The 23,422-nt window shown below is 40.2% G+C and overlaps 1 protein-coding gene across 3 annotated transcripts; it reads left to right on the top strand.

The window, feature by feature from the left end:
- Window positions 1-16,389: 16,389 nt before the first annotated feature.
- LOC114459221 (E3 ubiquitin-protein ligase TRIM39-like) lies at window positions 16,390-22,070 on the top strand. Of its 3 annotated transcripts, none has more exons than XM_028441541.1 (3): window positions 16,390-16,492; window positions 18,944-19,075; window positions 20,358-22,070. In XM_028441541.1, the coding sequence occupies exons 2-3, from the start codon at window positions 19,055-19,057 to the stop codon at window positions 21,957-21,959; spliced, it is 1,623 nt and encodes a 540-aa protein (XP_028297342.1). In that variant the 5' UTR covers window positions 16,390-16,492; window positions 18,944-19,054; the 3' UTR covers window positions 21,960-22,070. The 3 variants fall into 3 exon arrangements, with proteins under 3 accessions (XP_028297342.1, XP_028297344.1, XP_028297343.1); XM_028441542.1 differs by lacking the exon at window positions 16,390-16,492 and adding an exon at window positions 18,639-18,702; XM_028441543.1 differs by lacking the exon at window positions 18,944-19,075 and having other exon boundaries at window positions 16,431-16,492.
- The last annotated feature ends 1,352 nt before the right edge of the window (window positions 22,071-23,422 follow it).

Here is a 23,422-nt window from a genome sequence, read left to right as displayed (position 1 = left end):
CATCAATCAGATTAAACGTAATGCATTAGATCAGTGGTCCCCAAACTACGGCCCGCGGGCCGGATACGGCCCTCCTCCACATTTGGCCCGGCCCCCTGAACAATACCAGAGACACCTTATGATTTTTTTAAAGTCTGGCCACGCGATCGAGATTACCCGCATAGAACATGACATGCTATTCCACCCTTCTGCAGTGTGTGCCCCTCCCTCCCTCCCTTCCCTCCCCTCCACTTCCCTTCCCTCCCCTCCTAGACTTGCCCCTCCCTGTTAGAACAGAATAATGGCGAAAAGGTTAGGTAAGAGAAAAATTGATTCTGAATGCAGGGTATTTAACCTGCAATGGACAAACGATTATTTTTTTGTTCAATGCAAAGAAAAGGCTGTTTGTCTCATCTGTCAGGAGGCGGTGGCAGTATTTAAAGAATACAACCTGCGCCGACACTATGAATCCCGTCACAAAGACAAGTATGATAGCTTGCAAGGCCAAATGCGCGCAGACAAACTCGCAAAGCTAAAAAGTGGACTGTTAACTCAGCAGAATACATTTGTACGCCAAGCTCAGCTGAACCAGGCATCCATTCGGGCCGGCTTTCGGGTTGCTCAACTGATAGCAAGCAGCGGTAAACCTTTCACTGATGGAGAGTTTGTCAAGAAATGTTTGAATGCTGTCGTGGAGGAGGTGTGTCCCGATAAGAAAGATGTTTTTAATGCCGTGAGTCTGTCTGCGAGTACAATCACCAGACGCATTGAAGTAATGTATATGCCCAGCTGCAGCAGAAGACGAAAGAATTTTACTTTTTTTCATTAGCAATGGATGAGAGCACAAACGTGCAGGACACGGCGCAGCTGCTCATTTTTATTCGTGGAGTTAGTGCAAACTTTGAGATGTGCGAGGAGCTGGAAGCCCTCCAAAGTCTCAAAGGGACTACAACGGGGGAGGATATTTTCGGCAAAGTATGTCAAACCATGGAAGAGTTGGACCTGGACTGGTCAAAGCTTGCCAGCATTACGACTGACGGGGCTACTAGTATGGTGGGCGCGTCTCGGGGTCTAATAGGACGCATGAACCGGGAGATGGAAAAACGGGGTCTCACCGCCCTGCTACAAGTCCACTGCCTAATTCACCAGCAAACACTGTGCTGCAAAGTGTTGAAGTGGGATTCTGTCATGAAGGTTGTGGTGTCATGCATAAACTTTATCAGAGCAAACGGACTTAAACACAGGCAGTTCCAACAATTCCTGACTGAACTGGAGTCTGCGTACGGCGATGTGCTGTACTACACGGAGGTCCGATGGTTAAGCCGGGGCAGAGTTTTGAGGCGTTTTTACGAGCTGCTACCCGAAATTAACGCATTTCTTCATTTAAAAGACAAAATAATCCCAGAGCTGATCGATTTTATGCCGCCCTCCCAAACGACACGTACCCTAACATAAAAAAACACGCAATGAAGATGTCCACACTTTTTGGCAGTACGTATATTTGCAAACAAACCTTTTCACACATGAAACACCTGAAAACTCCGACTAGATCAAGACTGACGGATGAACATCTGCATCAGTGTTTGAGATTGGCTGTGACTAGAATGGAACCTGACATTAACCTTCTCACCAGCCAGATGCAGGCGCACAGTTCACACTGATGAACATACAGGTAAGATCACTTTTCTGACTTGAATGAGTCATTCTGAGTATAAACAAATATAATCATAAAAAAATCCATCTCCACAACCATACTGGTAGTGAAATGTATTGTGCTGTATCACTTTGTTTGGTTTCTCAGCCTGCTGGCTTTGTGGTTTTCACAGGGAAGTTGATGAGAGAGGGCTGCAAACAGCGGTGTCTACAAGCCTACTAGAACCTACACACTCTGCTCTGACAACTAAGCTGAACTTTTACCTGTTAAGATTGTGCACGGCACAACAGAAAGTTAATGTTCCATGGATGTTTTTTCTGTGAAGAACCCAGAGAGGGTTATTTGATTATTATTTGTTTCATAAATAGTGTCATTATATATTTCCTGACTTTATTTTTTTCTGTGAAGAACCCAGAGAGGGTTATTTGGTTATAATTTATTTCATAAATAGTGTTATTCATTTCATTAATAGTGTTTTTATTTATTTCCTGACTTTGTTTTCTGTAAAGATCCTGGAAAGGGTTATTGGTTATGTTTGGCCTTCTGGAAAACAATAAATGTGTACGTTTAGGCACCCCTGTGATCGTCACACTTTTTCTGTTACAAACTGACCCCGGCCCCCCATCAGAGAAGGGAAAAGTTATGTGGTCCTCACAGCAAAAAGTTTGGGGGACCCCTGCATTAGATCATAGCCCACTAATCAGATTAAACGTAATGCATCACATCATAGCCCACCAATCAGATTCAATGTAATGCATTAGATCATAGCCCACCAATCAGATTAAATGTAATGCATCACATCATAGCCGACCAATCAGATTAAACGTAATGCATTAGATCATAGTCCACCAATCAGATTAAATGTAATGCATTAGATCATAGTCCACCAATCAGATTAAACGTAATGCATTAGATCATAGCCCACCAATCAGATTAAACGTAATGCATTAGATCATAGCCGACCAATCAGATTAAACGTAATGCATTAGATCATAGTCCACCAATCAGATTAAATATAATGCATTAGATCATAGCCCACCAATCAGATTAAATGTAATGCATTAGATCATAGCCCACCAATCAGATTAAATGTAATGCATTAGATCATAGCCCACCAATCAGATTAAACGTAATGCATTAGATCATAGCCCACCAATCAGATTAAACGTAATGCATCACATCATAGCCCACCAATCAGATTAAACGTAATGCATTAGATCATAGCCCACCAATCAGATTAAACGTAATGCATTAGATCATAGCCCACCAATCAGATTAAACGTAATGCATCACATCATAGCCGACCAATCAGATTAAACGTAATGCATCACATCATAGCCGACCAATCAGATTAAATGTAATGCATTAGATCATAGCCCACCAATCAGATTAAACGTAATGCATTAGATCATAGCCCACCAATCAGATTAAACGTAATGCGTCACATCATAGCCAACCAATCAGATTAAACGTAATGCATTAGATCATAGCCCACCAATCAGATTAAACGTAATGCATCACATCATAGCCGACCAATCAGATTAAACGTAATGCATTAGATCATAGCCCACCAATCAGATTAAATGTAATGCATTAGATCATAGCCGACCAATCAGATTAAACGTAATGCATTAGATCATAGCCCACCAATCAGATTAAATGTAATGCATTAGATCATAGCCCACTAATCAGATTAAACGTAATGCATCACATCATAGCCGACCAATCAGATTAAACGTAATGCATTAGATCATAGTCCACCAATCAGATTAAATGTAATGCATTAGATCATAGCCCACTAATCAGATTAAACGTAATGCATTAGATCATAGCCCACCAATCAGATTAAATGTAATGCATTAGATCATAGCCGACCAATCAGATTAAACGTAATGCATCACATCATAGCCGACCAATCAGATTAAACGTAATGCATCAGATCATAGCCGACCAATCAGATTAAACGTAATGCATTAGATCATTGCCCACCAATCAGATTAAACGTAATGCATCAGATCATAGCCCACCAATCAGATTAAATGTAATGCATTAGATCATAGCCCACCAATCAGATTAAACGTAATGCATCACATCATAGCCGACCAATCAGATTAAACGTAATGCATCACATCATAGCCGACCAATCAGATTAAACGTAATGCATCAGATCATAGCCGACCAATCAGATTAAACGTAATGCATTAGATCATTGCCCACCAATCAGATTAAACGTAATGCATCACATCATAGCCCACCAATCAGATTAAACGTAATGCATTAGATCATAGCCCACCAATCAGATTAAACGTAATGCATTAGATCATAGCCCACCAATCAGATTAAACGTAATGCATCACATCATAGCCGACCAATCAGATTAAACGTAATGCATCACATCATAGCCGACCAATCAGATTAAATGTAATGCATTAGATCATAGCCCACCAATCAGATTAAACGTAATGCATTAGATCATAGCCCACCAATCAGATTAAACGTAATGCGTCACATCATAGCCAACCAATCAGATTAAACGTAATGCATTAGATCATAGCCCACCAATCAGATTAAACGTAATGCATTAGATCATAGCACACCAATCAGATTAAACGTAATGCATCAGATCATAGCCCACCAATCAGATTAAACGTAATGCATTAGATCATAGCCAACTAATCAGATTAAACGTAATGCATTAGATCATAGCCCACCAATCAGATTAAACGTAATGCATTAGATCATAGCCAACTAATCAGATTAAACGTAATGCATTAGATCATAGCCCACCAATCAGATTAAACGTAATGCATTAGATCATAACCAACTAATCAGATTAAACGTAATGCATTAGATCATTGCCCACCAATCAGATTAAACGTAATGCATTAGATCATAGTCCACCAATCAGATTAAATGTAATGCATTAGATCATAGCCCACTAATCAGATTAAACGTAATGCATTAGATCATAGCCCACCAATCAGATTAAATGTAATGCATTAGATCATAGCCGACCAATCAGATTAAACGTAATGCATCACATCATAGCCGACCAATCAGATTAAACGTAATGCATCAGATCATAGCCGACCAATCAGATTAAACGTAATGCATTAGATCATTGCCCACCAATCAGATTAAACGTAATGCATCAGATCATAGCCCACCAATCAGATTAAATGTAATGCATTAGATCATAGCCCACCAATCAGATTAAACGTAATGCATCACATCATAGCCGACCAATCAGATTAAACGTAATGCATCACATCATAGCCGACCAATCAGATTAAACGTAATGCATCAGATCATAGCCGACCAATCAGATTAAACGTAATGCATTAGATCATAGCCCACCAATCAGATTAAACGTAATGCATTAGATCATAGCCAACTAATCAGATTAAACGTAATGCATTAAATCATAGCCCACCAATCAGATTAAACGTAATGCATTAGATCATAACCAACTAATCAGATTAAACGTAATGCATTAGATCATTGCCCACCAATCAGATTAAACGTAATGCATTAGATCATAGCCAACTAATCAGATTAGCGCCAAAACAGAATTGATTAGTTTTAGAGTTTATAAATGTATCTATACTTGGAGCCTGATACATTTTTTTAATTTTTTTTATTGTGAATTGAATTAATTTGTTATTATTAGGTTCCGATGTCCCAGAATGGGACAGAGGAACCTATTGTTTTCGCTATTATATCGTTTTATTATTATACCCCGCCCGCCTTTGATCGCTAATTCGACCCCTTAAAAATGCCCGAAAACTCACCGAAATTTGCACGCACCTCAGGCCTGGCGAAAAATTTGATAATTTGGTGGCGTGAAAAAAAACCGACAGAAAACGCACGCTGTCATGGCAAATTTTATATTCATCATCATATCCTCAAATGTATGTTCATGTGTACAATTTGTCATGTTTTAATACATGACGACTCCATTAATCTTTACACTTTTGAACAGCTGAATCATGATTAAACAGTACAGATCGTATTATTCTCAGTGCAGCACAGTCTCTGCCAAGGCTCACATGCAGACACACACTGACGCACACAGTTATCAAGACAGATAAAGACTGGAGCCAAACCTTCTCATAACATCTTCATCATCCTCAAATCTTTCCACTATGGGCATCTGACTCCCTCCCTTTTGTCTCTCACTGTTGGGACCTATTCTTATCTGTATAAAAAGCTTAAGCTTTGAAACTGTTGGAGCGGGGCGCGGCACTTCCTTCGGGCGTCCACTTGGACGGACGCTAATTTTGTTTCACTTTGTTCCATCTTGTACCTTTTTACTTAGCCTTAGAATAAACCTTTTTTATAAAACCATCAATGCTTCTCCTGGATTCCATTATTCAACCAGAGCAATGAATCATGTCTCAAATGAGGTCAACCGTAAATTCTGCCGTAACAATTGGCGTCGACGAACAAGGACCATCTTCTGTCCACCCCTCGGACAGAGACTGGATCACGAACCATCGGTTGAACCTCAAACACCAATTCGGACTAAGGTAAAGCTGCCTTTATAAATATATATATATATATATGTAAATTTTCATTTACATATATATATATTCGCTCTGTGTTGATTTTTTTTTTTTTTGGAACCAGTCAAGCATTGTATTGATTTTCAGCTTTGAGCTTTGATTTTGATCCTCAGCTGTTCTGTGTTTTGACGCAGTGAATAGCCATGAGAAAGGCTCAAATGGTTGAGGTTCTGTGCTTTTTAATGCTGTAGGTTCTCTCTGGTTTTCTTCGGGCTCGGATATTTTGTTTAGGTCATTATTTACTTTGGTTTTGTTCGGACACCCACAGACAGCCTGTGAGGTCCTGACCAGAGATAGACGGGCAACCAAAGTTTCCAAAACATCCCAGCGGTGCCATGATCTGAGTTCACCTCTGTACCGAAAGCAAAATAGATTAAAACCCCGAATCTAACCTAAATTGTGTTTCTGTGAATCAAACAGATGAACAACCCAATAAACAAATAATATATGCATACGCATATACAATCTTGGTATGATGTGAACTCAGATCATGCTTTCAGGCGAGTTTTACTTTTTTTTATCTTTGTTTTTATTTTGTTTAAACGTGGAATTCAGATTTCTCCCTTTGGCTTGGCTTTAATGCTTTCATTTGACGAGTGTCAGCTTTTTAGAAAGGGAGAGAAATACAGAGAGCCAAACACACACACACGTCGCTGCTGTGTTTTTTCTTTTTTTTTTGACGTGTGAACACACACACACACACACACACACACACACACACACACACCCACACACACGTACAGAGAGAGAAAGGGAGAGAGAGAGAGCACACACACAGGCACGCGCACGGGCGCACGCACACGCCACACCCATCCCAAGAGAGAGGTGGCGCCCCTCACTGGCCAGTTTAGTGCACTACACACTTGTGACACAACATTGTGATTTCTCACTTCTCCCCTGCCGATAGAATAGTGCCATTACACACAGACACTATTTTTATTTTTATTTTAAATTTTATTTTGATTTCATGTTTGATGGGCAACACACACACACACACACAGATGAATACAGTATTTCATTTTATTTTATTTTAATATTACTGTTACCATCATTATCATTTTTTATTATTTAAATTGTTAGTTTCTGTTGGCTTTGTGGTTGTCCCCTGAAGAAACGACATCTTCAATGAAAGAATGAAATCACCTTCAACTCTTCTAATGGAATGTCAACATCATTCAAAGGACCAAGCATCAGAAGGAAATGGACAATCAAAGGTGTGTGACCTTTCAGGACTCAAGGACTCAACTCCCATTCAGCAAAGCAATGCTGAAATAACTCGCTCAGTCCCAAGTCAACTCTTCATCGTCTATGAATGGGCCGCATGCCAATGCTGGATTAACACATCCTGCCCCATCATCAAAGACTGAGAACCTGTGGGCGTCGGAGTGGACACTCCCCCCACCAATGAGTTGCGAGTTAAACGCCACGACTACTGCCTGAATGATGGGCAGCAACTGCAGACTGGTCACACGTCTGCTGGAAATCTTCACCAAAAAGACACTGTTTCAAAAGCCACAAGGATACCAAGCCACAAGAAGTCCACCACAGCCTTTGGTGGTAGTGCGCACGCACACGCACAGGCACGCGCACGCACAGAGCTAAATCACTTTAGCCTTGAACTTTGGCATGGAGGGGGACAACTAGCAAATAGCCAACAAGCTTCTCCTTCGCACAATACTAACCCCTCTATCTTCTGACTGTGCACTAGATTATTTTGTTTTCATTTATTCTCTCACACGCAGACAGACCAGACATACAGTCACACACCCACATTCACAACTATGAGAAACACAGGACCACCAGAACTTCACACAGAACCCTTCTGTTTGCCACATGAGATCAAGTGTGCCCATCATTTATCTTTGCTTTTATTCATTATGTTGCTCATTTATTTACACTGCTTTGGCCTTTATGAGAAAACAACAAACAAAGGGGAAGAAAATAGTGTTACTGATAAGGCTTTTCTTTCATTTATTTTCTTGATTGAGGGGAGGGCCCCCACAATGCAAGATATGGTTACATCCGCTGAAGACAGAGCCCTCTGTTGCCTCAGCTTTTGGAGCTGAAGTTTTAATTTTTATTGGCCATGATTTTTTTTGAGCTCACACGTTTTTCTCCTTTGTTATTTCTGAACGATTCTTCTTTTTCTCTTTTGTTTTTACTCAATTTCAGGAAAATTGAGACAGAGATTGAGGACTGCAGCCTCAACAAGTTTAAATTTTGACATTTTTTTTGACCGATACCCTCGTAAACAATCTGTACCTTACCCTTTTTGAAGCTGCTTGCGACAGACAGCCTAGTTCAACATTCATTGTTTTCATTTTGCGCGTTTCCCCCTTACCGCGTCGGACTGTCTGGCCGGCCCAAAGCCACTCGACAGCATGGGGGGGGGTACCAAATTTTTCCTGAGAAAAAATGTCCCATTAGTTGCTATGAGTACATAGGCAATTACTTTTCAAACAAGAAGTCCTGGTTTAATGTGCAGAAAAAGGATAAACCTTGCTAGGGAAAGCACTCTTCGGGGGATAGCAGTCCACCTGATTTGATACATGCTTGGTAACCGAATACCGTTCTGAACAAATTTCTACGTTCCCTTAGAGTGAGGGTTATTAGAGGTTGCGTGCTCCGTTCTATCTTAGAGGTGCCCAATAAAAGTCCTGACAGTTGTGCGAAATCTTCCCTCGGTTTGGTACCGAGGTTGAGTTTATGTGTTTTCCTTCAGTTTGGTACTGAGGTTGTGTTTTCCTTCAGTTTGGTACTGTTGTGAATTATTCTCCCAAACTCTTATTTTCGAGAGCGGTGGTTGAGCCCTGCTGATTCAGAGATCCTTTTTTCTTTGGAGACGGACGGCGGGTGAGTTTCCTTCAGGTTTGGTACCGGAGGTTGTGTTTTCCTTCAGTTTGGTACTGTTGTGAATTATTCTCCCAAACTCTTATTTTCAAGAGCGGTGGTTGAGCCCTGCTGATTCAGAGATTCTTTTTTACATTTCTGGAGACGGACGGCGGGTGAATTTCCCGCGGTTTGGTACCGCGGTTGAGTTTGTTGAGTTAGACACGGCTGTGCTATTCCTGCCTGATCAGCAGATGAGCAGACTGTCAGTACCACGGGCGATAATCTAAGACTCCGCAAAGGCGGAAGTAAAAAGGAGCGTACCTCTTAGTAATCAGATGATACCAGTAAAAAGCAATTAATTAACACTAAAAGGTTGCCAAGCATGGGGGGGCAATAAGAGCTCATTGACCCCGAGAGACGAGGTGGACTGGCTATCGCCATTGGTGGGTTAGATGAGACCTATATTCCACTTAGACACTGCAGCAAAACCTTGTGAATGCATGGACGTGAAAATTGAGGCATGAACGTGTGCGGTGCATGAATGACTGAATGATGACACGTTACGTATGCCTGAGAGAACCGCGTTGTGAGTGCGAATGTGCCGTGGACGTGTCATTGAGTGATTGACCGATGAATGGCTGTTTGACTACACATGTTCCTCTGTTTCACCTTCTTTTCCTCCTGGGTTTTGATGCACTTGATCTTCTCCCTGTTTTTGCCAATTATGTAGTGGGGTGTTCAGAAAACACTGCTGCTTGTTAAAAGAACTATGGTTTTAGGCCTTGGGCCTTCTAAAAAGTTTACCAGGTTTTAAAGGGTTTTTTTCTGGGTGTTTAAAAACACCAAACGACATTTTTTATATATGATACCACTTTCAGTGGAATGACTGGTTTTGACCTTGACTGACCTTACTGTTCATGTTCAGTGTCCATGTTTTTTTGTTGTTATGTGTATACTCGTTGTGGTGTGCACTTGTCTATGTCTTCGTCTTAGTTGTTGTTATTATGTAGCTTTTTCCAAAATACAGGTCGCTGTAAGGAGACGAATCAGATCCAACTAAAGAAGAGAGATATTTTAAATTATCCAGTTAAGTCTTAATGGTTTCCTCTCTTTCTGTTTCTGAGTGTTTCCTAACAGAATGCCACCGCCTTTTCGACTCCGATCCTGTCTCCTCCAGCCGCCATGCCTGGTCACTGCTTCTTATGATGAAGGATGAGAATTAAAGGGAAGTATTGTCCATAACTGTAACTGGGAAGCAAAGGGGAAATAGATTGAAATAGACACGTGACAATATGACATATTGTGGATGTTCTAACATAATATCTATTCCAGAGACTACAGAGACTTCCAATCCAACTGCAAAAGTGGGGACAGATCTTCAAATTTCCAAAAGGAGCGTACAGTTGACCCTGGCTTTGACCTTTATGGCTGAGGAGAAGGAGGTCGAGGAGGTTGGAGGGCACAAAGGCAGGCGGACACAAGAGAGAGGAAAACGGAGACACATCCAAAATGATCAGATAAGTGATTTTCCAATGATATTTATCATATGGTTTTAAGAATCCAAATGTATTCTTATGTAAAAAAAGGGAAGGGAGGGGCCAACGTCCCTCTGATTTTTGATTTATATTTTATCATAGGAAAATAATATACCCCAAAACCCTCCAACCATTTTCTTCTTGTTCCAACAGCACTTAGCGTGCAAGACCATAAAACACCTTCACTGGGTTTAGACACGTTTAAGGGAAAAATTAAGTGTTCTCAACATTGGGTTGGTGGCCCAATCTGGGTCGCCTGAGATTTAAAAAAGGGTCCTCCTGAAATTCTTGATAATTGATTGAAATAAGAGATAGTTTAAAGTTAAGTAACTTCCAAGCATTTAAGGAAGCTCTCCAAACCGTGCTGGGGCTCGTCACCCCTACGAATGGGATAAATACAGAGAGCAAAAGACAATATGATTGTTCGACTCAACTTAACTTTAATTCTGTCTAACCTTAAAGGGCCAATAATCTCGCTGAACTCTGGTTCAGACACAGAATAGGAGACACTTTTGCCACCAATTGACCTTCAAAATTAAGTAAATTACATCTCAAATAATAATTATGCTCTATAAAAGAATTAGGCTATGTGAATAGGTGTGGAGTGTTAACATTATTCAGAATAAATAAAGGATAGAATAAGATTTCTCCTTCACAAATAAGAGATAGCAACGAAAAATGAAACAAACAATTTAAATAAATAAATAACATTATTTATTTATTTGGTTAAACTCATTTAGCTTTCTCACATCTCCATGTCTCCCAATTGATAATCACTGCAACTCCAGCTATGCTTCTTCTTACTCCAGGAAAAGAAAATCGAATTAATACTTCCTGCTTTTCTTTCAGCCTCATATTTTCCCACTCGCGTGCGAATGGGCTACAGAGCTAGCATGGCTAAAAGCTCACTAACCCACACCTAACCATTGTGTGATTGTGCAGCAGCCATACTAACTATTCATTTAGTTAGTTAACTAAACCTAACACCCCTAAACTTTTATTCTATTCTATTCTATTCTATTCTATTCTATTTTATTTTATTTTATTTTATTTTATTTTATTTTATTTCATTTCGTTTTATTTTATTTTATTTTATTTTGTTTTATTTTATTTTGGGTGAGTGTTTTTCCCCCCCACCCCCTTTTTCTTCTGTCCAGGTACCAGCTAAAGCCTACCAGGTACCAGGTACCAGCTAAAGCCTCAGTAGTGGGATCGCGCATGTGTTCAGGTACCAGCCAATCCCAAGAGTTCTGTTTCGGTGTTTTTCCCCCTCTTCTGTTCAGGTACCTTCCGATCCCAAGAGAGGTTGCCAGGTGTGTGTGGAGACTACCCTTCCTCAGACAACAACCAATCATCTACAACGCCGACCGGAAACGAACGACCCACACGGCAGTGAAGGTCGCGGAGCAGGCAACATGGATCCAAGATGATTGCCGACACCAGCTGATGCTGAGACGAAGGCTGACCGAACAATGAAGGGGGAACCGACAAGGCCACTGAGACACACACACACAAGAAAACTCTCTAGAACAAGGGCCTAGCTTTGTTTATAAGCCACACCAAATGCTCATAGCTAGGTTGAGGGACAACAACCTCACACCTAGCTGCAGGAATACAGTCATAAACCCTTCTGCTACGATTGAGGAAAATACTCAAGGTTCTTCACTCATGATGCTATTGGTTACCCCAGTTACCACTGAACTCAGCCGATGAAGACGAGTGACGTCCTTGATGCAAATGATGATTTTTGCTTATCTAGATGCAATAAAGGATGATTTTTGATGATTCATGCCATTAATAATAATGATGAAGAAGTTTATTTCCACATTTTTCTTGATATATCTGTGCCTCACAAAAGAAGAATATATCCAATGTATGACAATAACGATGCTAATGGTTAACCCTGACAGACAGCAAAGGTGGAATATAATAATTTTGTTTCTTGATTTGGTCGTTGAGGCGACCAAAAGTGGGGAATGTCATGGCAAATTTTATATTCATCATCATATCCTCAAATGTATGTTCATGTGTACAATTTGTCATGTTTTAATACATGACGACTCCATTAATCTTTACACTTTTGAACAGCTGAATCATGATTAAACAGTACAGATCGTATTATTCTCAGTGCAGCACAGTCTCTGCCAAGGCTCACATGCAGACACACACTGACGCACACAGTTATCAAGACAGATAAAGACTGGAGCCAAACCTTCTCATAACATCTTCATCATCCTCAAATCTTTCCACTATGGGCATCTGACTCCCTCCCTTTTGTCTCTCACTGTTGGGACCTATTCTTATCTGTATAAAAAGCTTAAGCTTTGAAACTGTTGGAGCGGGGCGCGGCACTTCCTTCGGGCGTCCACTTGGACGGACGCTAATTTTGTTTCACTTTGTTCCATCTTGTACCTTTTTACTTAGCCTTAGAATAAACCTTTTTTATAAAACCATCAATGCTTCTCCTGGATTCCATTATTCAACCAGAGCAATGAATCATGTCTCAAATGAGGTCAACCGTAAATTCTGCCGTAACACCGCCAAAACAAACGATGGAACCACACGACCGCCAGGTCTGACCGATTTGCACGAAAATCGCCACGTGTAGTCTTCGCCTTAGAATGAGCAAAAAGTTACATTGTGACCCCGCCCAAAACCAAACAGGAAGTCAGCCATCTTGGGTCAAACGTCAAAAATGGCGTTTCGCCCTCGAAACGCATCTGCGCGAACTAGTCTGAGGGGATTCATCCGATTCGCTTAAAACTTGGCAACACCACATAGGACCCATTGAAGATGAAAAGTTATCAAAAGAATTTTCGTATCTGTCACGGTTTGGTCGTGGCGCCGCCACAAAAATGCAATGCTAATTTTCGTTAGCACGCAAAAAATTCCAAATCTCCATAACTCTGACACACAAACTTCGATCAGCTTCAAATTTCACACAAAGGACATGTGCCCAAGCTTGGTCATGACTGCTTTGAAACATTTCCCATCATGCCTTGTGTTTTCGACCGGTGTCATTTAAGGTCATGTACACGGTTAGCATTTACAGGACGCCGTTCTAGGAAAAAGCTTATAACTCTAGAATGCAAAGTTCAAACTGCTTCATATTTGATACACATGATGACCGTACAGCCATAAACAAAACTCGAAAACCAATTTACCCATAATGCCTTGCGTTCTCAGAGGGCGCCGCTTCTGTGGTCATCCAACACGAGCAGCTGTAGCGGACAGACGATATGTCGTGTTGACTTCAAAACACTGTAGGATGAATCTTATTAGATGGAAGCACATTTCTATGGTAAAAAGAGCAAGCTGTGAAAAGTGGGAGGGGCCTATCATGACACAGGAAAATCCCTCGCCATAACTACGCCGTTATACGAAAACGCTTGCAACTCCAGAATGCAAACTTCAAACTGCTTCATATTTGATACACAGGATGATTGTCCATCCATAAACAATGCTCGATGACCAAATTACCCATCATGGCCAGTGGGAGGGGCCTATAATGACACATGAAAATCCCTCGCCATAACTACGCCGTTATACGAAAACGCTTATAACTCTAGAGTGCAAAGTTCAAACTGCTTCATATTTGATACACACGATCACTGTCCAGAGCTAAACAACAAACGATAACCAATTTACCCACAATGCCTTGCGTTCTCAGAGGGCGCCGCTTCTGTGGTCGTCCTACACGAGCAGCTGTAGCGGACAGACGATATGTCATGTTGACTTCAAAACACTGTAGGATGAACCTACACAGAGGGGAGCAAATTGCTATGGAAGAAAAAAAAGGCTGTGATCAGTGGGAGGGGCCTATAATGACACGGGAGAATCCTTCGCCATCAGCACGCTATAATAGGAAAATGCTTATAACGCTTCAATGCAAAGTTTAAACTGCTTCATATTTGATACACACGATGATTGTCCATCCATGAACAACGCTCGATGACCAAATTACCCATCATGGCCAGTGGGAGGGGCCTATAATGACACACGAAAATCCCTCGCCATAACTACGCCGTTATAAGAAAACGCTTATAACTCTAGAATGCAAAGTTCAAACTGCTTCATATATGATACACACGATGATTGTCCATCCATGAACAACGCTCGATGACCAAATTACCCATCATGGCCAGTGGGAGGGGCCTATAATGACACATGAAAATCCCTCGCCATAACTATGCCGTTATACGAAAACGCTTATAACTCTAGATTGCAAAGATCAAACTGCTTCATATTTGATACACACGATGATTGTCCATCCATGAACAACGCTCGATGACCAAATTACCCATCATGGCCAGTGGGAGGGGCCTATAATGACACATGAAAATCCCTCGCCATAACTATGCCGTTATACAAAAACGCTTATAACTCTAGATTGCAAAGATCAAACTGCTTCATATTTGATACACACGATCACTGTCCAGAGCTAAACAACAAACAATAACCAATTTACCCACAATGCCTTGCGTTCTCAGAGGGCGCCGCTTCTTGGGCCGTCCTACGCCAGCAGCTCTAGCGGCAAGACGACATGTCGTGTTGACTTCAAAACACTGTAGGATGAATCTTATTTGATGGAAGCACATTGCTATGGCAAATAGAGCAGGCTGTGAAAAGTGGGAGGGGCCTATCATGACACAGGAAAATCCTTCGCCATCAGCACGCTGTAATAGGAAAAAGCTTATAACTCCAGAATGCTAAATTCAAACTGCTTCATATTTGATACACATGCCGACTGTCCAGTCATAAACAAAACTCCATAGCCAATTTACCCATAATGCCTTGCGTTCTCAGAGGGCGCCGCTTCTGTGGTCGTCCTACACGAGCAGGTGTAGCGGACAGACGATATGTCGTGTTGACTTGAAAACACTGTAGGATGAATCTTATTAGATGGAAGCACATTGCTATTGCAAATAGAGCAGGCTGTGAAAAGTGGGAGGGGCCTATCATGACAGGAAAATCTTTCGCCATTTCTTGGTAAATGCAATATCTCAGTTGTTTTTACACCAATTTACACCAAATTTGCTCAGGCCAATTCCCAAAACAGTGGTATACGTGACCGTGGGTTACCGCCCCCGGCCGCTTCATCGGAACCTATGACGCCGCTCGCGGCTTTAATTTTTTATTTTTTTTTAATTTACATTTTGACAAACCTTTTATTTAATACAGATGCCTTTATGGAAAATAAATTAGATTCCAATTGTGAAAGATTTCATTTTGTTTTCCTTTTTATGGTTTCTACATGAGATGTTTACTGTATGTAAGAGAACCAACAATAACTGTGGGGGTGAAAGTAACTAGTAACTTTGACTTTGAATACTATTTAATTGAGCTACTTTCTACTTGTACTTGAGTATTTTATGTATGATTTACTTGTACTTGTACTTGAGGATATATTAGTACTTTTTACACCTCTGTGATTTATACAATGAAGCGACTTATATGTAAGTTTTTGGCCAACAGCGCCCCCTGGTGAATAAAATGTTCATTAGTTTTCTATTGTTGTATAAGACGCTCTCTCATTGGTAGTAATTATGCCTGTAGTAACAGTCTATACATACAGTATATCCACTATGAGGAGTAAAATGTGTGTGTTTGCATTATTTAATTTAATATATTTGATCTTCCTATGATAATATGACACACATTTAATCACAAAAGGCAACTTCGATCAGATCAATGTTGACAGGTTGGCATGGCAACTCAGGCTAAAATGGAAGCTCAATGTTGACAGGTTGTCATGGCAACTCAGGTGATGTATGTCTCTTGAAGATGACAGCTAGGATAAAAGCTGCAGAATCTACATCATTTAACAGAATCTCCTCCTGCACCGTCAGAAACGACTAAAGTAGCTTTAATAATATAGATTAACGTTGACCAACGGTTGTCATCAGTGAGCAACGTTTGAGACCAAGGTGAGTTTCTAATAATAATGTCAACTTTAATGACTAATTTAGTGATTTCCCACAATCCAGTGAGTAAATACTGCTTGTTTTAATCTAAATGTCTTTACATATTAAGTCATAATCTTGTGTAAATGAGCTGATATTGTAAAGATCTTTGGAATGACTCAAGCTCCTCCCACTGCTGGTGCAAACTCTATTATTGGTTATAAGATCTTCTTCGTTCTAAGCATTTGGCGGATTAGGGGCTAGATTTCCAGTGCATTATATCAATTCTGGACTGGTGTGGGACAACATATATGTTTGGGACGATGCACCAATACAAAACATTTACGTTGACATATTTTTTGTGTCAAATGGGCGGGGCAATATGGCCTTTTTTAAATGTCTGAATATTTTCAAGCTATATGATGGTATACGATATACATCTCAATATTTTGCCCTTGCCTTGAGATGATGCTTTGATGTATAAAACCAGAATGACAATATTCAATATATATTGTTGTTTTCTCTGTGATGTAATTGGGGTTTCCCCTATTATAGCATAGTGCACCCTCGGATCTGGGTTGGTTGCGTTTGAATATGCGATCGGAGTATCAAATGATTTGGTCTTGTACTTTCCTGGTGTGCCTAAGGCATAAAGCGGCGGTGCAGAAGGTAAATATATGTGACAGAGAATAATTACAATGACTAGGGCCATGTCTGGTGTAAACCACATGTATATTAGAGGTTGGATAGGGCCTTTGTAGTGGATTCCAGTCCTAGTTTGTAATTTACGATGTCCTTGAGGTGGTAGATGTTATTGAATGCGACGACTGGTTGGCAAATTAGGAATACCATATCTCGGCTTGTAGGGTTTATTCAGCTTGCAGTTGACGGCTCGTCTGTTGGTTTTGTTGTTCTGTATAGCTTAATTTGGTCTCTGTGGACCCACTTGAGCTTTGTTTGGTCTTTGTGTTGGGAATCTTTATTTGGTACACCACTGAAGACAGTTTATCGGTGACGAGGTAGGGTCCGGTCGATTTGGTAAGAAATTTCTTATCTACTTTGGTTGCATGATAAGCGTTTTTGCCGGCGGGCAGAGCAAAACTGTAATATTAGACTCTACCTCCCACCTGTAGTTCGTCATAGGCATGTGCCAGTATCACCCCCTTTTGGTTTTGCGGGACGATAAATGCATGCATTTGTGAGTCAGCAGAAACATGGACCAAGATGCCATTGACTATCCGTAACAAGTGACGGACAGCAAACAGATGGTCGAGGTTAAGTGTGGAGGCAAAGTCAGAGGAGGAGAGATTGTCTAGTGTATTGTCCCCCATGAGGCGAATCATCAAGGAGATCACGGGGTCTTGGCCTTGTAACATCATCAGGTCTGGTTTTGCATGCGTAAGCAACCACTGGTCTGTTTGTGTATCTGGTACAGACCGGCACTGAGGCAGTGTGCTGAAAAGCCCAGATGGAATTCCTTGTTGTGGTCAGGATATGCGAGGCACGGAGCCTTCATTAGCATATCGATTAAAGTCTGCATAGCGTGTTGTTGGGGCTCACCCCAAGTGAAAGGGACCTCCTTCTTTAGGAATGTGTAAAGAGGTTTTGCTAAATTGGCGTAATTGTCAATGAATTGCCTGGAGTAGCTACAGATACCAAGGAAGTTTCTTAAACCTGAGACATGCTGGGGAACCTTGAAGTTCTGAAGACCCTGAATGTGTTGTGCCTGTGGTTCCACACCCTTACCGACTAGGAGACCGACATAGTTCACTGTTGTGCGGGAACATTGACACATGGACAGTGAGATTTTGGCACTGGCGCAGGTCAGTATATGGTCAATTTCACTCCTGTGGTTTGCAAATGTTGTGTTTTTCATTAATATGTCATCAACAAATATATGAGGGTGCCATGAGACTTTCAACATGGCTGCTGTTTGGTTCAAAGTTGTGCGACATCGGATTTGTCTCGACTACATTGATACCGTTCCTAAATTATTTCATAAAATGGTCCTGAGAGCAGAGCCAGCGGAGTCACGTGCGCGCTAGAGCCAATCACTGGAGAGCTCATGACATCATCACTGTGGAGTTAGAACTGATGACATCATCACTGTGGATGAGCTTTTTCTGTTTTTGATCACCGTCTTGCATCCAACACTGCACTATGTAGAGCACTTAGAGGTTCGCTTCAATTCTGTGCATCTAAACTGAACCAGACTGACTCTGTTCCGCCCATCTGTAAGATACACTCTCTCAAAGTAACTTTTGTGTGTGTGTGTGTGTTAGCGGCATATAATATATACATCGGAAACTATAACAGAATGTCTCACTGCATGTAAAGCTACATATTATTATTATTATTATTATTACGTATTATGACAGGCCCATATTTCACTGGCCTCAAATCAACAGGAACAAGTATTTATTAATTTTAATGTGACACATTTAACATGTGATCATTACTTTGTTTTATTCCAAGATATAAATTGTAAATTGAGGAAACATTGGAATTGAGCTGCTGAAAGGAAGTGACGGATTGCTGCTCTGCTGCTTTTTATGGGAACACCTTTAAACACTGAAGGGCTTAATTATGGGACATCTAACGTCAAAGGTAAGTTACGATTTTCTAACTGGTTTCTGCATTTAGCTCATTTTGTTAACATTTAAAACAGGGATTCACATCCAACAACATGTTATATATAATTGTACACAATATGTTTCAAGGCTGTAGCTATTGAATATTTTTGTAATCCAGTATTCCACTGAAAATTCCATAGATTAACATATTTTTTTAGTTAAAGAGAAATTATATTTATACATGAGAAACTAACATATTTGATGTAGGAATGGATGAACCATTTGTTTCCTTTTTTAGACAATCAACACTTTTGCTTTGTAGCAAACGGCAATTGTATCTCAGGAAATGTGACTAGTTAATATAAAAATGAATAAAACCAACAGAATAACATAACTTTCTACTTCTGCCAAGTCCAAACATCTTCTCAGATATCTACAACTACATAGATATCTTTATTTGAGGAACATTGAAGATAACTTGAACTAAAGTTTAGACTTGGTAACGTGACGTTTTCCATATCGTTAACTTTCATTCTACGGAGTCCAAATGAGGTTTGATATAAATGTAATGTTCATTTTGAAAAAAAAAAAAACAGGATTGAAGTGCAAATATATCTAACCAGTTTCTAGGTTAGAGATTAAATGTGTAAACAGTTTGCCATTGGTTTCCATCATCTACCACCCACCACTAAAAGTCATGTGATGTGTGATATAATCTAAGAAAGGTCTCTACTGCTCATGGGGAACGTATTTTTTTTTTAATATAAATTAGCAGTGAATGGATTAAAAAATAACCAATCAATTGCAAATCTGACTAAATAATCACGATTAATCACAATTTGTGAATTTCAGTCACAAGTTGCAAAGAAATTACGTGTATTTATAAGTTACAAGTAAAGTAATTTAATTTGTTCCCAAACAAAATCACTGTTAAATGTAGTGTGTGGTCCATGCAGACTTTAAAGGTTTGTGCTGTTAAACTTCAGTCTGTTATTAAACAATAAATTGGTTATTTTAAAGAAAAAAGATTGTACATTAAAATAAAATGCGCAAAAAACCTAACCTATAATATAGAAAAATTCCAGTGTCAATACGAGAGAACTTTAGAACTAATTTGAACCTTAAACATTCAAACTATTGCACTTTTACATTCAGCTGCTGAGGCACAGCCGACTGTCCACATTACTACAGGATGACTGAATCAATGCTAAATACTAGAGGTGATCTCAGTGAGATGGACTCAGAAACATTAGTAAAGGAACGTTCCACAACAATGAGAGTGTCCTGTTAATGTGCTGCTTGTCTCTGTCCCTCAGTTTGTGGACATGTCTCCTGCCTGCAGTGGGACGTCTGAACATCACTTCCTGTGCTCCATCTGTCTGGAGGTGCTCACTGATCCAGTCACCACACCATGTGGACACAACTTCTGCAAAACATGCATCAGTACACACTGGGACACCAGTACCACCAGCAGGTGTCCCGTGTGTAATCAGGTGTTCAGCACTAAACCTCAGCTGAAGGTCAATATTATGATGCATGAGATGGTTTCTCAGTTCAGACGTGAATCTGAGAAGAAAGCAGCAGCACCAGGAGAAGTTCTCTGTGACGTCTGCACTGGAACCAAAGTGAAGGCCCTGAAGTCCTGCCTGGACTGTGTGTTCTCCTACTGTGAGACTCATCTGGAGCCTCATCTGACAGCATCAGGCCTGAGAAGACATCAGCTGGTGGAGCCTGTGGAGAACCTGGAAACCAGGATGTGTCCAAAGCACAGCAAACCTCTGGAGCTGTTCTGTCAGAGCGATCAGACACGTGTCTGCTTGATGTGTTCTGTTTTGGAGCACAAGAGTCACCAGTTAGTCCCTCTGGGAGAAGATCTGTTTGAAGACAAGAAAGTTTATCTTCAGCAGATGATCCAAAAGAGACGAGAGAAGCTGGAGGAGATCAGAGAGTCAGTGAGATTCAGGAAGGAAGCAGCAGACAGAGGGAAAGCTGAAGGTGTGGAGATGTTCACTGCTCTGATGGAGCTTGTTCGAAGAGGCCTGAAGGAGCTGATGAAGACAATGGAGGAGCAACAGGAAGCAGAAGAGAGAGAGGCTGAAGGTTTGATCAAAGAGCTGGAGGAGGAAATCTTTGAGCTGATGAAGAGAAGCTCTGAGGTGGAGCAGCTCTCCCACTCTGAAGACCACCTCCTCCAACACTTCTGCTCCCTGAAAGCTCCTCCAGCCACCAAGGACTGGACAGAGGTCATGGTCCATCCATCATCATATGAAGGAACTGTGCTGAGAGCTGTGGCTCAGCTGGAGGATACACTCAGTGACGAGATGATGAAGATGAAGATGTTTGAGATGAAGAGGCTGCAGCAGTTTGCAGTAGATGTGACTCTTGATCCTCTTACAGCTCATCCTAACCTCGTCCTGTCTGATGATGGAAAACAAGTTTACTGCAGTGATGTGAAGAAGAAACTTCCAGACAACAAAGAGAGATTTTCTCCTTGTGCCTGTGTTTTAGGGAAACAGAATTTCAGTTCAGGTAGATTTTACTTTGAGGTTCAGGTTAAAGGAAAAACTAACTGGTATTTAGGAGTGGTTAAAGAATCCATCAACAGGAAGGGAAAGATCACTAAGACTCTTAAGAATGGTTACTGGACTGTGGCACTCAGAGATGGAAATGTGTATGCAGCATGTGAAGATCTTCCAGTCATTCTTTATCTGAAGTGTGTTCCTGAGAAGGTGGGTGTGTTTGTGGACTATGAGGAGGGTGTGGTCTCCTTTTATGATGTAGATGCTGCAGCTCTGATCTACTCCTTCACTCACTGCTGCTTCACTCATAAACTACACCCATACTTTAGTCCTGGTTTAAACCATGGTGGTAAAAACTCAGCACCTCTGATCATCTGTCCTGTCAATCAAAGTGAATGATCAGTGTCATGATGAAGTCTCACCAACAATAGATTCAATGGTTCTCTGCAACCATTCACTTCTCCAGGTTGGTTACACACTCCATCCAACCTAACATGTATGTTTCTCAACAGTGGGAGGAAACATTTTATTAAAGAAGTTTCACATTTGGTGTTTGGATTGTGATGAAATAAAAGTGGATTTAAAAAATATTTTACAAAATGATTCATTGTACAAACGTGTTACATGTTTTATGATCAGTTAAAAGGTGTTAGTGGTTAGTAAAATAGGAACATGATGATGTTTTTCTATGAAATGTAATAAAAATAAAATGCTCAGGTTATCTAAGGAGTTTTTGTCAGTCCATCTAAGTTTAATTTGTAATTGTGTTGAGTATAACTGTGGTACATTTTATTTTTAAGTGTTGTATGTGGGTATAAATGTTGATATATAAAACTATGTACACTTTTCCTTTTCTTTTGTTTTTTGTCATATTACTTTTGAAACCTACATGTAAAAGAGGGTGATTGAACGTCGAAGAAGTATTCTCTGTTTATCCAGGTTTACTTAATTTTAATTGAATTTAACTGTTTTTTTTTTTGTTTTTTTTTTTTAATTTCTGTTTGAGTTTTATTTCAAGAAAAAAGCACTTGTAAAGATCACAGGCATCTATACACTTTATTATTGTATCTGTCAAAGTGTGTTGTATGCCACCCTTTGTAAACTTTGTGTAATTGTTCAAACAAAAACACAGAAAAATAAAGAAATAACCAAAAAAAATGTGGTGAAAATAAAGCATTTGCATGAATTAAGAAGAATAAAGTGTTGAATGTTCAAACTTTAAAATGTACTTTTTAAGTCACTACGACTCTTCCTTATTATGTTACCCTTTAATTAAAGAGAAACCGTGAAGTTTTGGTGTTTAAGAAGTGTTTATCTCACTGGTAGCCCTTTGGATTATTCACTAGTTTTAAAGTAGCTCCATGTTTCACAAAGGTTGGTGACTTGTTCTTTAGATCAATGGTTTTCAACCGTTTCAGGCCGCGACCCCACAGAAATGGGTTTAAAGTAGCAAACTAGAGCGGGCAAAAACTGACATAAAGTGCTAAAAATGGTTAAAACTGTCAATATTGGAACAATTAGTTGAAACTGGCTAATAATGGGAATGACAAATGGTGAATGTGGTTAAATTGGCAAAAAAAAATTCAGCATGGAATATGATGAAAATAGGTTAAAAGTGACAATAATGGGTCAACATTTGTGACATTAGGTGGAAAAGTGGTGGAAAGGGTTTATAAGTGCAAAAGTAGAAACACGTGTGCAGAAAAGGCATTTAAATAAGATTGGAAGTGTCAGAAATGGGAGTAATATAGTAAAACTGCTTTAAAAGGAGCAAAAATATGGCAAGAAAAAGGGATGAAAGCATGTTAAAATATGGCAAGTTTGGTTTAGTTGCAGATAAAGGTAAAGTATGAGCAAAAAAC

This window comes from Gouania willdenowi, unplaced genomic scaffold, assembly GCF_900634775.1.
Source record: "Gouania willdenowi unplaced genomic scaffold, fGouWil2.1 scaffold_275_arrow_ctg1, whole genome shotgun sequence".
Lineage (NCBI taxonomy): Eukaryota > Metazoa > Chordata > Actinopteri > Blenniiformes > Gobiesocidae > Gouania > Gouania willdenowi.
Note: the sequence above shows the minus strand (reverse complement) of the source record. Positions and strands in the feature narration are given on the sequence as shown.